The sequence below is a fragment of the Pezoporus occidentalis genome, unplaced genomic scaffold (genome assembly GCF_034315485.1).
Source record: "Pezoporus occidentalis ecotype Australia unplaced genomic scaffold, CSIRO_AGI_Poc_V1 ctg11, whole genome shotgun sequence".
NCBI lineage: Eukaryota > Metazoa > Chordata > Aves > Psittaciformes > Psittacidae > Pezoporus > Pezoporus occidentalis.
The window spans coordinates 8,125,188-8,142,399 of NW_026912886.1; the positions used below are offsets into that span (position 1 = coordinate 8,125,188).

At 39.4% G+C, this 17,212-nt stretch overlaps 1 protein-coding gene across 4 annotated transcripts; it reads left to right on the top strand.

Annotated features, from left to right (window-relative positions):
• Positions 1–4,166: 4,166 nt before the first annotated feature.
• RAMAC (RNA guanine-7 methyltransferase activating subunit) lies at positions 4,167–8,593 on the top strand. Of its 4 annotated transcripts, none has more exons than XM_062629599.1 (3): positions 4,167–4,294; positions 5,891–6,065; positions 7,458–8,593. In XM_062629599.1, exons 2-3 carry the CDS (start codon positions 5,899–5,901, stop codon positions 7,645–7,647), a joined length of 357 nt encoding a protein of 118 aa, XP_062485583.1. In that variant the 5' UTR covers positions 4,167–4,294; positions 5,891–5,898; the 3' UTR covers positions 7,648–8,593. The 4 variants fall into 4 exon arrangements, with proteins under 4 accessions (XP_062485583.1, XP_062485603.1, XP_062485593.1 ...); XM_062629619.1 differs by lacking the exon at positions 4,167–4,294 and adding an exon at positions 4,775–4,799; XM_062629609.1 differs by lacking the exon at positions 4,167–4,294 and adding an exon at positions 5,117–5,286.
• The last annotated feature ends 8,619 nt before the right edge of the window (positions 8,594–17,212 follow it).

The window sequence follows — 17,212 nt, forward strand, 5'->3', positions numbered from 1 at the left end:
TGTCTAAGAGAGCAAAAATAATAAAAATGATTCATTCTTATAGACCCCAAAGGGCACAGCTGGCTTAGTCAGTTTAAAAGGTGAAAATAAAAGAAGGCAGCTAGAATGTAGTGATTTTTAATTTGTATATATGTATATAGATATGTATAAATGACAGTCAGATAACACCACCTCTGCACTAATTTAAAGAACAATACACTAGAAATATAATTGAATGTGATTGTGAGTTTTAAAAGACTGACAACAGAAATAGCTTTTAGGAAAATTAAAGGCCTTCTTTCATAGTGGAATAAATTGGGAATAAATTCCATTTAATCAAGTGTTACACTGTTGTAAGCTTAATGCAAAGGAACTGGGCCCCACAACACCAAAACTGTTATTCTGTAACACAATCAAGCACCAAGAACTGCATTTTCCCCCTTTTAAAAAAAGGACAATGTTATTTTTTTAGGCAGTTAACATTTAAAGGTCATTGTTACGGTAAGGAAACATTTCTTGTATTAAGTTTAGTGAAGCTGGTAGAAACGGTGCAGTCTGTTCCTTTATGGACTTCACTTTACAATACCATATGGAGGTGTGTGAAAGACACTCTGAGGCTCAGCGATATTGTACAATATAACAGCAAAGCCAAGGCAGAGATCTGACAGAATAACGGGCTTCAGAGGCATTTGTCAGCAACAGCTGTTATATCTCAGTCTTTCCTGTTATTGAAGTGAGCTTCATCTAGGCAATAATCCCTTCGAGCCAAAGGAATAATACCCACGATGAGAACTGATCTTCCGAGCACAGGAGGCACTGGAGAAAGAGCACAACTCCAAATATTTCTGCAGATTGGCTGAAAAGTATCTCTGCTTACCTATCTCTCAGTGCAATGAGTGATCTCACAAACACTTTGCAGTCATTAGATGTCCCCTGGCGGTCTTACAGCCTCTTGTGCCCACAGAAACTACTTTCCTTTAGTGTGTAATCAGTAACAAGGGTGCCACGCATGCCCTTTGTACCTGCTGTTAGCCAGAACCCAAAGTCTTGCTCTCTCTAGCAGTGCCAGACACCACCATTTCCTAGAATAAATTATCTGGGGAAATCGGGTTTCGTTGTACAAACAAACCAGGCTTTCAGTTACACTGTAACTGAGACACTGCAAAAAGAATGAGTGGAGAAGGGAACTGGATGGCAGGAAATCACTCAGCAGATTCAGCAGGCTAAGGAAAAAAAAAGGCAGAGTTTTGAAGATAAATACATTTTCACTAAAATATCTGATATATTATTTTGTTATTAAAAAACCCGGCAGGATCCATAACAATCTATGGAGGCTTCTCTGTTTATTCGGTTATAGACAAATATTCCCTTGATCAAACAGGCTGCAATTACACGGGATGTTAGTTCCTTAGTTGATTTCTCAAGGTAGGTATTAACAATAAAGTAAAAGAAACCTGACTATTTAAAGATGTAGAAATGCACACAAAAAATCAGTTCTCCTTTTCTCTTGCTAGTGAGATACATGCTGAGTTTTCATTAAAAATGCCATAGCTGGCAACCTCTACTGAGTTAAAGCAACAAACCTAGTCAGAAGGAAATGGAAAATTGCAAAAAGTAAAAGATTTTAAACAAAGAAATCTTGAATAATGTTTTCCTTTCACTTCTTGGTACAGGCTGGTTATCCTGTACAGCAGACTTACTTATTTTCTCAAGAATTGTCCATAATAGCAAGGGCTAGAAATTAATTTTCAAATGAAAGTTGAGTATAATGAAAACACAGGAGTCTAGAAGCTGGGGATTTATGTAAAACATCACATACAAAATCTTGTGACAGAACTAGATACTTACAAAAATAACTGCCATTTTCCATTGTTTCAAGACTTTTCTAGTTTTAGTGTATATTCCTTTGTTCAGGCAGGAAGATCCATTCTACAAAAGCTTCATTAATTTCTGATAGGCTAAAAGGAACAACACTTAGTTCAAATTTTAGAAGATAAGGCTTCATCTAACAGCACGTTATTTAACATAATGAAATCCACAGAAGAAAAAGCAAACTCTTCGAGGCTTTATCACACTACAGTAGACTTCAAAGATGCTGATTACAAGATTGTGTTTATACAAAACTAACACACTAATTACCTGGAGAGCCTTGAAGTGAGCAGAAGGATTGCAAGAGTGGATTATAAAGTCCTCAGTCTTGATAATACTTGGAGCTAGACCTTTTGAGTACCTGGGCACCTACTATGTAGGTATGGGCTTTGTGAGGTATTTATTGGGTGCTGAAAGTCCTGATTGGTGACAGTAGTAATTTTTCAGTGACCCGGTTCCTTTAAAAATCACCTGTCACTTTGGGTTTTTTACAGTTTGAACTTTAATGTAACATCTATGAGAAATCTTATGATATTGCCACCTAGACCCTTCTTGATGTTATAATTCATAGCAGGCATAAAGACATAAAGAAAAAAGATCCAAAGCACAAGCACCGTATAAATTTAAATATAATATATACAATTATGTGCCACTCTGATTTAGCCATTCCCTGCAAGTGTTTTTCTGTGTGGAATATGCTAAGCAGAGCACCTTAGCAAAACTGTTAATTTGTGGAGTACACTGCTCACAGCATTTACAAGGGGCACATGCATTCAACAGAACTTTTATATATAGGCTTAGATTATGTACACACTTAAATGGGTGGCTGACTTGAGTCTGTAATTAAAAGTTTTAATATTAATTTAAGCTTGGTCTTTTAATGAAAAATGTCACCCATGAAACAGCAGTCTCAAAGAAAAAAAAAAGCATTTCCCTTTTATTAAAGATCATCTGACTAATTTTATGCATGAAATCCTCTGTACACACACGTGAAACTACAGTATCCAGTGGTCAAAACAAAACATGTCTGGGGAAGAAATAAAATCCTACCTACTTCTGCCCATTTGAACAGGGCAGTCAGTAAAACAGGGATTACATGGGGAAAACTTAAGCTAAAATATATTATTTTTCAGCCTCAGTGACAATTTGTTTGGCTTAGAACTAGTATTCAGGCTAAGGTATTTGCATTAGGCTGTTCAGATTGAGGTCACCATTTCTATTCTGCAAGTGACAATACACTCCTGCTCTAGGTCATGCAGGAGAGGAGACTGTAATTACTGCTGTTTATATGAAACAAAAGGCACTTACTGTGGTCTAATATTTTTGGAGAATTGGATGCTGCTGTCACTGTTGCTGGCGTATCTTGTTTCAAGTGATGAGCTCAATTATCAGTCTCTGTGTTTGGCTAGTGCCTGTGAGCGATAGTCTCTAGAATCATAGAGTCTCTAGTAGAGCTTACAAAAACCCATTGCGTTCTGAAAGGGTCCTACAACAAATCAATTTCTTATACACATCATGAGAGACCATTTAAAACTCACTGGTTTAGGAGCTGTGGAAAAGAGTCAGCAATACAAAAACGTCAGTGTTGTGGAAACAAGGTGAACAGGGACACCACCACCACTTCTGATACAGGAAGGCTGTGATGCCACCAGTCGTTCAGAGGAGAGAGGCAACACCTCATCCCCATGCTGCACATCCTTTGGGCAGTGCGCTGTCAGTAACTGCTGTGGCACTTCATGAATTAGTAATAACAGCCAGGGTCGAAGAAGTACAGGAGGGGAGGCACAGTTCCCTGCCTCAAGCCATTTTACCTGCACAGGACCTCCTTTACTACAAATTTTGACACTTGTGCATAATTTCACGTGTATTAAAGGTAACAGGACTTAACCACTACCTACAGCACCAGGTGGGAGTGTAAATGTGATGCCGAAGCAGACATCAAACCAGATTTCTTTCGGTTTACACAGAACTATTTAGCTGCCAAAACCCCTTCATGTCATCCTACTTTCCTCACACAGTAGTCAAACCATCGCTACGCTTTTTTATGATTAAGATACACTTACACCGCATTACCAACAGCCACAGGGCTACAGCTGTAGGCGCCACGTTCACTTCACCCTTTCCAGATTCACCTTCCTGGTAAAATCCAAGTATTTCAGGTATCACCTCCTTAAAACCTGCGTAGGAGCCAAGGAAAGCGCCCCACAAATGTCAAGGCTGTTTATAGCAACGGAGTTTGTATCAAACCCTAATTTAGGGGAATCAATCCTTCCCCCCCAAGGGCTCCCCTCCGCTGCCAGGCCGGCGGCTCACCTGCTAACACCAGGACTCGGTGAGGCACGCCGGCCGGCAGGCGGCACCGCCCCGGCAGCGGGGGGAAGCGGCGGGGCCCGGCCCGGAAGAGGAGGGCTTTGCAAGGCGGTTCCGCGGCGGCTGGCGGTGCAGGGTGAGGGCAAGGCGGCGGGGGACAGCGGCGGTGGCTGTGCGGGAGGAGGGTGGGGGGGATCCGAGAGCCATTGCTCCCCCTCGGCTCTTCCCGCGGCGGGCTCCAACCGCAGCCGCTGGAGCTGCAGCGAGGCCCCAGCCGTTGTGAGGGGACAGGGCCCCGGCCCGGGCAGCCGGGAGGGGAGTGAGCCCTGATCGTTGCTAGGGGCACTGTTTGCCTTTATGCGGAGGAAGGTGACGGATTTCCCGTTACTGGCCCCCGCAGGATGAACACCGATATTAAAATTACTAATCGTGAGGAGAGCAGCTCCCCTTGCTCTCTGGAGAAGGCTGTAGTGCAGTGCGGTGGGTCCTCAGAGCAGTACTATCCTCCCACCCCGACAGAGCGAGTCCCTGAGTTCCTTGGAGGTAAAGACTAACGAGGCTAGCCCGTTGCGAAAAAAAAAAAAAGAGGATGAAGTCACTGGACATCCTGCAGGAATAACTCCTACACCTGCTTTAGAAAGGTTAATGCTGCGTCATTGGGTGCAAGGGGAAGGCTGGAGGTGGGCTCTGGAGATCACCAGGCACTGAGCTTTCTGAAGCTGACAAAAGGGCAGTTCAGCATACAGAAAGAATACTGTGCGGTATTGACACATAAACATCCCGCTTACCCTAGTCTCAAGCTGCTCATGGGTACAGCAAGGAGAACTGGGTTCGGTCATTGAGGTTATATATTGTAGCTCTCAGGTCTAGAAGAAACCCCTTCTGTTCCTTCCTTTTTTTATTCCTTCCCTTCCTTCCCTCCAATTTGCAAGGTCCTGCTTGCAAATCTTCAGGGGACAGCAGAACTTAATCTGGAAGTCTAGAGACAAAGAACTGCTCTAAATTACCCAGGGCTTGTTAAAACAGTAGGTGTAGAGCCTTTCTCAGGATCTACTATTAGGGCCAGACTTTTACTGGTGGACACAACTATATAGCACTTTTGTCTGAAGGGCAAATGCTTATATCCAGGTAAATAAGGAAACTGATGCCTTCAATGCAGATCTCATCAGAGAGGCATATATTCTACCTTAGCAAACTTTTCAGGTTGATTGTAGTCATGTTTTTCCTGACAAAAATGGATTAGGAGTAGATTGGGATTGCATTCTGAAGAAATACTTTTTTTTCTTCTTAACTCTCAGAAATGTCCTGTATCTTTCTACCACAGCTCATCTAATCTAGGACTGTCAGAATTGATTCAAAGATGCTGCTGTGTAATGGCTAACAGGTATTAATCAGAGTTGAATTTCTCCTGTGTGGATGGAGTCCCTAAAAACCACTCCCAGTGCTTAGGCGCATCAGTGTCTGTATATCCAGTATAGATGTCCAAAGACTGCATGTGGTATTGGAATTGCTTTTCATCAGAGATAACCTTTTCAGCAGAGTTATTTACAGTCTTAGATCGTCAAGACTCAGGAGTCAGTCATGCATGCTGTCTGCCCAAAAATTAACTGCCATGTTAATCTGAGTGTAATTTCTCACTGTCATTCATTTGCCCTTAGTGGATTTTGGTAGCTATTACAATAAGAGTCTTCACACATTGATAAAGCCGCTTTTACTGTGTTCATGTTTAAAGTTTTCAGAATGACTTCCCTGGTTGACATGCCCATGAATTATGAAGAGATGTTTGCTCATCGATTCACATCAGATGATGAAGAATACCAAAAGTATCTGAAACGCCCTGCAGATCCCCCTCCTATAGTTGAAGAATGGAGAAACAGATCTGGTGGCAACCAGAGAAACAGAGATCGGTACTGATTTATTTATTTATTTATTTTTTAAATCTTATATAAATACATAGTTAAATGATTGTGTATTTCAGAAAAAACATAAGAATTTTTTCTGTTAATGGAAGATATTTAATCTTCTTGTTACTTCATAGGTAACTATTTTAAGAGAAATAGTCTTCTCTGAAAAGTAATGAGGTTTTATATTTTCTCTGTATTGATAGAGTTTTTGCATTGTGTATGAAATTATTAAGTAATTTACTTTTTAGTAAGGAATGAGCCAGAACCACAGAACTCATTTCCTCGGGTTACTGATCATCAGAGGGGAAAGATGAGAGTTCTGCAAAACTAAGCAGCCTATCTTCTGTTGGATAATAGCCAGCAGGAAAATGTGTGAAGGGGCAGGCTAATAGCAGTGATTGTCTGTTGCTAGGTGTCCACAAAATGTTTCATTTGTAACCTAAATATTTGCCATACTTTGTTAAATTAGCCTGTACTACTTTTATCTAGTAGATATAACTGTAAAGTCCATCGTCTGATCTGTCTAGCAAATGCAGTGTTACCTGCTTACTGCAAAATACTTTGAATTACTTCTTCAGGATGTATCCAGTTTTTGTGTGACTGAAAAACAACGATTACAGAATATAATATGTTTGTTTAAAAAAAAGTGATTGTTTAAGGGGATTTTCTTTCAAAAATTCGTGGTTCTTTGAACTAATGAACTCTTACACCTACACTGTCGTCACAAAGCAAACCTCATGGACGTGGTTGTCTATACCACACCACTGAGATAGGCAAAGAAGATGACAGTGAGGCAGCTCAAGTGTCGATCAGAATCAAGATACAGTTGAAAAGCCAAAATTTAGACTGAACAATGGCTAAATACCACTGAAAAGATACTCTCTTGAGTATGGGGATCTACAAGAGCCTATGAAGCAGTGGTTGTATGTATTTTAGGGAATATGGAAATTCCAGGACTGTGCTGTCAGGTAGCTAAATTGTACTTAAGCCTGTTTTGCCACAGCTTTCAGCCATGAAGCTACTAGATTGAACCTGGCTTTGATGCAGCAGGATGTCTCTTCTGGTTGTTTTCTTAGATATGTGATCTGTTTGAGTCTATAGTCAGAGCTCCAGCAGTTCAGCTTATGGCTGTGAATACTGTGTGTTAGGAAACAGACTGTCCTTCCATTGCTTAGCAGACACAGTGCTGAGCAGTGGTAAGAAATTAATGAACTGTCTCAGATGACTCTAGATATGTTTTCATCAGTTTTTCATAGAAACAGATAAGTAATTGAGTGTATAAACAGTGACATGACAGTTTACATGAAAACTGTAACATTTAAGAGTTCATTATCATTCATCTTTTCAAAAAACCTCACCATTTAAGTGACTCTTTGACATTTCTTTTCATTGCAGGTTTCAAGATGGTAGATACTTTAGAGGAGATAGATACAACTGGCAAGGTGACTACAGATCTAATCAGAGGTCGGAAAGAAGCTGGGGTAATAACTACCAGCAGCACAGACAAGGGCAATCATATTCCTCCCACTACGGACAATATGGCTACAACTCCTACAACCCAGGGTCTCGTTACCATTCCTACTGATGATACTTGTGCTTTGAAAGTCCAGTAATGCTATGTAACAAATTAAGTTAGACAGTTTTCTTTTTTTCCCACAGTTTTATAGATCACTCAAGAATTGGTATTACAGTCCATCACTGTTTATCTGTAGTGTGAATTGAAAAAGAGAATACCTTTTGTGAGTAAAAAAGCGTATTATACAGAGTTTGGTTAGAGTCTGTAGAGCTTAGATTAATTTTCTATCTCATTCTTTTGTCTGAACACACAGTAGTGCACTTCTTTTCTTCCATCATTGAGATTTCTCTCTGTTTCATTTTAGAAAACACAACAGGCCAGGGGAAAATAGCTGTGGTTTGCGTGCAGCCTGTAGCAATGGCACATTGCCTTAAGATAATTCTTTTTTAAAAGTGACATTTTGTGTCTTTGTCTGGAGAGAATTTCTTAGTTTGGCTTTTTATAGTGAGAAAAGCTCAGTTAGGTTTGAATTTCACATGCCTTAAAAGTGAGAAGAGAGGTGCTATTATTGAAATACTTCATGGGGTCAGTGTAGTGTCCTTTGACTCAATGGCTTGGATTTATTCGCAGATTTCCTTTTAAAACATGGTCTAAAAGTTGGAATAAAAAGTAGTTTAAAATATGTATCTTCTGATTGTAGTAGGTCAGTGATGTACAAGTTTTACTTGAGAAGTGATATCAGACTTAGATTAATTTGTATGGTCTTAAATTTGGTATGTGCATAACAAATGTTGGAATTCCTATTTCAGTAAACCATAGTAAAATTTGATGATAATTGTGATTACTTCATGTGAAACACTGCATGTTATAGAAGAAAGGAACTGTAATTGGTACTGTTCTGTACTTCTTTTGCATGAGAAAAATAGCAGTGCAGAATGTTCTGCAGTTCTCAGAATTTAAGTTTTGTGTGTTTTTTTTTTAAGTATCATGCAATAAAGGTATAGTTCACATGTGAGGATGTTTCTGAGTATTTCTAATTTTGAAACACAGAGTTGCTACATTGTCATCTAGACTGGCTGCCCTATGAGAAGCAGTACCAGCACAGAAGCGTTAATACTGCACTGCTGTTGGTGTAAGTTTTCTTGTAACTACAGCCCACTCAGCTACAACCAAGAGGATGGGATACCCTGTGATTAATTAGAAGTCTGGAGTGTTAATCCACTCTCTGATGTTCTGTTAAAATAGGGTCAAAGGTCTCTATTTCACCATTTACACAACAGGCTAATTTGCATCAGGAGAGCAGTGCATTTCTTTTAACTTGACATTTTCTTCAGCTGTTGTACAAAAACACAGAATCATCGTGCTGACTGTTGTAAAAGTCATGACATTATGTGATAAAGAGCACAAATTAGTGCATCTGGATTTAAAAACAAAGAATTAGAGAAGTCAAAAGCAGAGTCTTCCAGCTCATAAGATGCTTTTAAGAGGTAAAGGGTACATTTACTGTTGATCTTAGAAACACGCACTGTATACAGATTTCCCATAGTCTGTGAGACAAAAACTCTGATGTGTATCCACCTATCTGCCAAGTATTTCTGCTTTTTGCCTCTCACATAATATTGTTTACTCTGATACAGTGTTTTAATATCCTACTCCCTGAAGCATTTTTCTTGAATTCAGTTGTTTAACCTTAAAAATCTTCTAGCGAGAGGTTTGTTTTTCTTCAAAGCGTTCTGGATGAAATGCACCTGGTTTAACCCTCATTAATACAACAGGGCTATTACACTGGGGGATTAAATCCATATCTATGCACTATGGAGAGCCTACAAGTTGGTATGGTGGAATTTCCTTTTAACGCAAAATCATGCAAAGTGCCAGATATCCCAAGACTTCCACCTCCAAGAAGGGAGCGCATCTCTTTCTGCAAGGAGCCTGACACTGCCAGCTATGCCACAAAAGTCAGGTTGTGCCAGGATGTTGTTCTTCCTTACCATCTGGAGTAGCATCTTGGGTTGAAATAAAACCTGGCACTAGCAACATATTCTGTCTCAGCTGTTGCCTTTCCTCAAGCCCAGTAACTCTTATTTTTAGTGTCTTTCAGCTAGTGAATAAAGAATCATAGAATGGTTTGGGTTTGTAAGTGACCTTAAAGCTCATCTAGTTCCAATCCTCTGCCACGGGCAGGGACACCTTCCACTAGACCAGGTTGCTCCAAGCCCCATCTAGCCTGGCCTTGAACACTGCCAGGGATGGGGCGGACAGGATTCTCTGGGCAACTTGTGCCAGTGCCCCACAACCCTCACAGTGAAGAATTTCTTCTTTCAGTTTAAAGCCATCCCCCCTTGTCCTGTCACTACTTGCCCTTGTAAAAAGTCCCTCTCCAGATTTCTTGTCAGTCCCCTTTAGTACTTGAAGACTATTTTCAGGTCTCCCCAGAGCCATGTCTTCTTCAGGCTAAACAACCCCAGCTCTCTCAGCCTGTCTTCATGACAGTGCAGTGAACCATTCCAAAAATGCTAGCTGTTGTAGCATTATAGAAAATAGCAAAACCAATCTACACCGTTGTGGCCAAACTGTGGAAGCAGCTAGATTAGGATGTCCTAAGAGAAAGTCATGAACTAGAATCACACATTTCATGATCTCAACTCTTATTTCTGAGCTCTCTCTGTCTTTACATTCTTGACTCTCTCTGCCTCCCCATTAGAGCTCTCCATTCAACTTTAAGGACCAGTATTATTTATAAAACTTTTCCTTGGAATAATTATAGCAAGATTCTAATTTTGGGGAGGGAATACATTTCTAAATAAATGCATGTCTCAAAATGGACAGAAAAGTAAACAGAATTCAAAACATATTACCTCCAGCAGTTTCCACTTAGATGGATAAGTATTTTTATGATAAAGTCCAGTTTACTGTTTCTGTCAGCTAAATAAAGTCAGTAAGTATTGCCTGCAGTTATGCTTTGTGCATTACAGTGTGTTACAGATCACAAAACTGATGGTGGGTAGCTTTAACATTTGCAACTTCAAACATTACAGAAATTGTTTGCTTTAACTATGCTGGAGATTGCAGGGTAAACATTAAATTCAGTGTCTGGAATCTGGCTTTAAGAGATCTCTTCCATCTGACATTTGCTCAGACATCATTATTTTCATGAATAAAACAAAAAAAGGTGTTACGTATTAAGAAATGACTGCCACATTGCCAAGAGTTTGAACACCCTGGAAGTTCTGAATACAGCTCTTGCAGCAGTTCTAAATCTGTTCCTGAACACACGCAGCACTTTTGTATGGACTGTTAATTGATACTGAAGAATTATCATGCTAAATTACAGGTGCTGTGGCAAACAACTAAGAAAAGCCAGGAGATTCTATAACAGTTTCTGAACTAGCATTTTAAAAAATGCTGCAGGTTTCCAAACCACAGCGCAGCCACTGGATACTTGAAGGCAAATGAAAGTGTGCAGTAAGAAAAATAAAATCATCTTAGTGTGATTTGTGAGATGCAGTTTTACAAGCGTTCACTGCTATTCAACTTCTATTTTATCCTAGTGCTGCAGCTGGGAATAGAAACGTGCAGACATGCTTTGAAAGGTTAGTTAGAAGCTGAAGTACTTTCAAAAGGCTCTCTAGCAAGATTCAGACAGGGAAGACAAGTGTCATTTCTGATCTAATCAACATTCAAATTCCAGAACAAAAAAGATATTTAATCTACTGTTTAAATATATTTGAATATATTGCAGCAGTTATATATTTGAATATATTTAAACTCATACTATTAATTTGCTAATAAATATTCTGCTTCATGAAAAAAACATGTTCCCATTTGCTTCTGATACTTTTTATACTGAGATGTTGGAAGAAAAATTCATCTTGTATCCAATTTAAGCATTGGGCTTGCCCTTGCCTGCCACCACCACTGTTCCTTAGGGGAAAACAATTGAAAAAGCCTCTGAACTACACTCCGAGTTAATGTTGTTCACTGGTCCAACTTGTGCAGTCACACCTCTAACTCTGACAAACAGGAGGGGGTAGAAACATGGAGGAAGGAGGAAGGGAAAACTGGACTGCTCCTTCCAGCAGCTACTGAGCACCTTAGAGCAATTGAACAGAACTGCACCTCCCTTGCCTTTCAGTTGCCAGTCAGTAAAAATTACTATAACCTGTGCCCTTGTCCCTGTGTGTTGTAAGAGAGCTATATAGCGCTGCTTGAAATATGCACAGCGCTGATACCTAACAACCAGAAGTTAAGCAAGATTACAGTGCAGATCAGGTTTCCCTGGAGGTACCCAAGAAGCACGCAGCCTGGCTTGAGACACATGGAGGTAAATCCTAGAGATCAAACCAGAGTCCGTTGGCTCCAGCACTGCCAGGAGAGTAGATGGCAACTGTACTGTTGTGGTGCACAATAATCTTGCTTTTAGGATTATCTTTCATTAGGCCCCATAGGCTGGAATTTATTTTTGTGTTTCCCATGGCCTGTATTTTAGTTCAGTAAAGCACAGACTGCACTTAGCGGTTGTCACTCCTCATTTGCTTATGCAAAACAGTGATGCCAAACTATTACTTCTATACAGCTCACCCCCTATGTACTCTGTCCTGATAAAATGCAGGTTTATTGCAAGAGATGAGGAAAGTTGCCAATAACTATGTTTTAATCTAACAAACACACAACAGGATAAATCATATTGCCATCCCTAATGGATGCCTTTTGTGTTATTTTGACTAGCAGGAATATAAATTAATGTTGTCTTCTTCCTAATACAGAGATGCTTGCATTTCAAATAATACTTCAACAGCTGAATGACTTTTTTTCCACACAAGTATGGACGGCCTTATTTTTTCTTTTATTTTCTTTTTTTCTGTAATTTCTGTAATTCTGACTTTGCTTCACTAATAAAAGATGTATCAAAAGCAAGTATCAAAGCTGCTCCTGATCACCAAAGAAAAAGCTTCAACTCACCTTTCAAACAGATAAGAAAGAACTTATTTGTTATAAAACCACAAAAATAACCAAGGACCAATCTTATCCAAGAAAAAATGATCTTCAAGGATTCAAGCAGCATCTTCAAACTGAAGCATGTTCTATGTTAAAAGAATGATTAAGGCACTAAATTTTTTCAAAGCTCTTGTTCAGGGTGAGGAAAGACAATTTGATATTTATATACCCACATAAATTAAATACTTAAGATTATAATCAGCACTGTTAAGGTAAAGGTTAAAAACCCAAGCATACTGTAAGAAATTTCACATAGCTTTTGGCCACACATTCCAAGTTTATCATGATCAGAGCTGATAAGAAAGTGGATGGTCTTTGATCAAAGTCATGTCTGAAGTCTGTTTCTGAAAAAATCCTTGAAATGATACATTTTCTATTGAAAATGTGCTCAAGAAAAATAAAGTAACAGTAATAATTGCCAAGTGCAACCAGCCCCAGACAATTACATACTCTTTTTACAAAATAAAAAGAAAGTTATTTTTTCCATAGCAAAGTCCTGGTTTTTAAGTTTTACCCTTCATCAAGTAGGGTCATCAAGTCATCTTGATTCATGAATGCCATTGAGACCTAAAAGAAAGTACATTTAAGAGTAATGTTTCACTGGTTTCAATGGCATGAGCATTTAAATACAGCATTTGAAACCTCTGGAGTTTACATCAGTTTAATGCAAGAGCTCTGTGTGGACACACATTCTTCTCTGATCAAGCTCAGGTTACACATTTATAAGCCACATGCTTGAAACACATTACAGATACTATGAAGGCAGTGGCTTGATTTAAACATTGCCTTTATGTCACTCCATACTGATATAGCATAGTATTTAGAGATGTACAGCTGGGATTCTGTGGCCTAGAAAGCTCTCAAAGCTAGACCTGCACTAAACAGTAAGTGACTCAAATCCTGTGAGTGTATTAGAAAAGCCCTTCAAAAATTTAAGTAGCATAAAGACAGCCAGTGTCCTAGTCATGGGTAGTCTAATTTGATAGTTAACATTGAATTAAAGAGAGGTGAATTAAAAACAAGGGAGCAATCTATGCAAACTAGATTCCACATCAAGAAAACTTGTGATGGTTACTGATTGGAATGTACTATTGGTTTATATTTAATAGAAACATTCATGCACATACCATACAATCATGGCAAGAGTGAGTAAAATTCCAGCCTCAAGTATTATAGTGCATGCCTTTTTTTTTTTTCAATCAAGTAGATGCAAAAATTTTAATGCAAAATACTAGAATTACATAGTTAAGCATCTGAGCTTCTAAAACATTAATTGTGAAGTGGTTTGTTGCAGCTAGCAAAGGAATTGGAAAGGAAATTCAGTGGTAAGGGGAGGAGTGGATGAATCAACTGTCATGAAAGAGGGAATGTACTTGTGCAGGAAACAAAGAGAACAGTGACAGAGCACCTACCGCAACAAATATGCCTTACAAGAAATAAAAATAATTCTTCTAGAAGAGTCTATGGAAAGGTCAGTGCCCTTAGTAGCCAAGAAGACAAAATCATCTGACTGAAGGTGAAACACAAATCTATTTAAAAGTTACTTGCGATTGATGAGAAGTGGGAGACAAAGATGGCATCTTGGTACCTTGGCAAGAAAATCCCTCCAGATGGCATCTATTTCTCATTAATGCTCTGGGGGAGGATCCTAGACATCCCAGCAGGTCCTGTCGTGACTTTGGATTCAGAGCCGTCCACAAACTCAGCTGCTCTTTGGCTCAACTCCACTTTTAATACACATGCATATGGCACACAACAGTGCTACAGGACATCAGCTCATGAATGACTTTTAACTCCTAATTTCTGTTTCTTTAGATCACACCTCCTATACTGTGTTTTAAAAGGCAGAAACCTGCATGTAAACATGCCATCAAGATACAGCTCAAGCCTCCATCTCTTCGTGTTTTCTGCTACTGGTATAGAAACCTTAAGGATTGCTAGAACACACTAACAACTGTAACGCGCACACACACACACAAAGGAAATCTTAACAACTGAATGTCAGTTCATTTTTGGTTATTTATGCCTCCCAAAAATCAAGATGACCAAAACACCAATCCTGAGTTAAGACCATACCAAATATCTGCATGTTGGCTTCATTTGGTATAATCAGAGCAGGGTTTTAAAAGAGTGTCTAAATGGAATTCATTTGAATTCATATGGATTAAGCTGCTAAATAAACCACATTCTTTTCCACAAGCATAGCAGATATAAATACATAGGAGCAGTCAGTCCACTGCAGCATGCTGAGAACCTAAACAAATGTTATAACGCATGAAGGATCTTGTGCGTGTAACATCTGCATTGCAACTGGGGTGGGAAAGTGCCACGCTGGGTCTGCGTTGTTCCAGGCTGATGATGCCCTGCTTGTCCCCGTGACATTGCTGGCCTGCAGGCAAAACTGGAGAGTACGCAGTTTGGTAACAAGCCTGATTATCTGCCAGCAGATGACAAACTGCAGATTCCCATGCAGTAACAGCAAGGCCTTCTGTTTTAACTAGCAAAACACTGTAGCAGAATCACTGATCTGTAGCTATGATTTCATTTAATTCAATAAATTATTTACCTTGTGTCCACATCGTACTCTGTCTCCAAGTCAAACTAACACATCACTTCAGGTTAAAATAAGCAATATATCCTGAATACTGATACAGGCCAGAATGTGATTATACTAAAATCAGTTTATAAATCCTCTTCATTGGCTTTTTGTCAGGAAACTTCACTATACACAAGAGGAAGTAACGGAAAAAAAATAAAATCAAACATAGTATGCTCAAGGAACAATTAAAATGGGTATTTTAATTCCCCTTTGTAACCTTCTAAAAGCTTTCAAATTTATATGGCTTTAAAGTATAATGACTTTGACCAAAAAAAAAATCCTCTATGAAAACTATTAGCAGGAAATTGAAAAGCTGAAGGAAAATTAAATTGCATTTTTTCCACATTTGTTAGAGTAGGCTCTAACTGTGTAGTGGGAAAGGTATTTATCATGCACAGCCTGTCCTTCCCTTCAGATGCTCTCTTCCAATTTGGACTGGAGGCACTGTGTATTAAAGGATCATTAACCAAAGTCATACATCATCTCTCCCTCACAAATGAATACTGCAAACACTACAACAGCCACAGAGACACTATAATCAGGGCTTAGTGTAGACCTTGTGGCTTCCACATGACAGAGCAGGCAGGCTAAAACACCCAAAAGAAGTGATTTTTCTCCTAAAGAAGCCCCACCCTAAAGAAAGGGCAAGGCAATGGTCTATGTCATGTGCAAAGTATAGAGAAACCCCACACTCCCCTCTGGCCCTGTGGACCCTGCCACGTTAAGTCTTAGTGCAGCCAACAGTACTACCTGGCTTCCGGATGGATAATGTTCTTATCCCTTGTACTTACACAAAGTTTCAAGCACGTAACAGGAGCTCTACAGTGTGAACACAGGATGGAAGAAAACATGAGACAAATACGGCTGTACACTGGGACAGAGTATTGTTTTCTGAAACAAAGGGCTGGAACATAAACTGTCAGTGTCATGTTATGGTTTCATATCAGCCCACTCCAAGAAAAACTGATGTGTAGTCATAACACTGGCTGTATAGATTTATAAAGCAATCAGATCCCATGGTGAGAAGCATAGCGAGGTATATGGAAGAATTGCTTTCTTCATAGTTATATTCCTGTCTCTGGGCACTAAATGCAATATCTCTGACTGCTAAATGCAGGCAGACACAGTGCAATTCCAAAATTACAAAAACCTGATTTTTAAACAGGAATTAATTTTGTTTCAGTTTCTCCCACATAAACCTGTCTTCTCTATGGCACCTTTGGCCCCTTGCCACCCAGCAGTTTGGAAATCATTTTAGGTTGCTCTTTTTGCCATAAAACCAGAGGAATGCAACACCTGGGTAGTGAAGAAAACCGAGCAAGATTTTCATCTCCTTCCAGAAGTCTCATGATCTACTACTTCCATTACTATTTAATGGTACTATAATTACTGTAAGTCTCTAGTGTTCAGAACAACCACAAAACAAATACAACCTTGATTACGTTGCTCTTATTATTCGTATTACAATGGCAACAAGAGAATTTGAGCTTCCCAAAAGAGCAGAGGAGTGTGTATCTCCAAGAACCTGCATCTAATCTAGAATGAGAATTTGTAGGTTATTAGAAACAGGGAAGACTGGGGGAAAGGGACAAACCACAGAGGTTGCTATACCTGGTTCATATGCTCTGATTTACTTAGAAGTCTGACATTCTTTTTTTGGAAAATATTCTGTCCTTCATGAAACTAGACACAGAGATAATCAGCAGTCATAGTCTCTAGAATGGGTTCAAGCCTTTTTGTTTAGGACAAATTCTTCTCTAAAATCTTTAAATACAGCTATCTCCCTGGCTGCCAACCCAACATTCACAACAGTCTTAAGAGCTTATTTTCTCCTGCCAAACCTGCCTACAGTCACACATTTTTGTTGCAACTAAGAAGCCACAGATTTATTTATCCTCTGTAACTGTGGGCTGTGTTTATCCTCTAAAACCGAACAGGCATGTAGCAGTAGACCAAAGGCTCCTTTGTGGAGAAGGCACATCATTTTGGAACAAACAATGAAGGGTGTCTCTTCTGCTCATTGCTGTTCACAGACAG